This window comes from Penaeus monodon, chromosome 31, assembly GCF_015228065.2.
Source record: "Penaeus monodon isolate SGIC_2016 chromosome 31, NSTDA_Pmon_1, whole genome shotgun sequence".
NCBI lineage: Eukaryota > Metazoa > Arthropoda > Malacostraca > Decapoda > Penaeidae > Penaeus > Penaeus monodon.
In genome coordinates this window covers 28,724,487-28,724,753 of record NC_051416.1, presented here as the reverse complement: position 1 = coordinate 28,724,753, position 267 = coordinate 28,724,487, and the positions used below count along the sequence as shown (strand labels likewise).

The following is a 267-nucleotide window of genomic DNA, read 5'->3' as shown; positions in this document are numbered from 1 at the left end:
TTACCTTCCTTATCATAGAGACGGAATGCTTCCTTCAACTCCTTCTGCATCGCCTCTTCATCCTGCTCCTCAAGGAAGTGGCCCACGACTCTCACGAAGGAATCGAAATTCAACTTCCCCGTTCCTGCAAAGAAGAGATTGCTTGTATATTTCGATTTTTGCAAGGCCTTTGTCGCGGGAAATGGGAGACAGCGGTGGGAAGGCCGCTCGGGAAATGTCTGAAGGGGGGGGGGAGGGGGACTTAATACAGAGAGTGTGTTTCCTCTT

At 50.6% G+C, this 267-nt stretch overlaps 1 protein-coding gene across 1 annotated transcript in view; it reads right to left on the bottom strand.

The window, feature by feature from the left end:
• LOC119593155 (troponin C-like) overlaps positions 1–267 on the bottom strand; it is a 15,025-nt gene that overhangs the window by 7,347 nt on the left and 7,411 nt on the right. Inside the window, exon 4 of the mRNA XM_037942121.1 lies at positions 5–124. Coding sequence (XP_037798049.1) covers positions 5–124 — 120 coding nt within the window. The remainder of the gene's footprint in view (positions 1–4; positions 125–267) is intronic.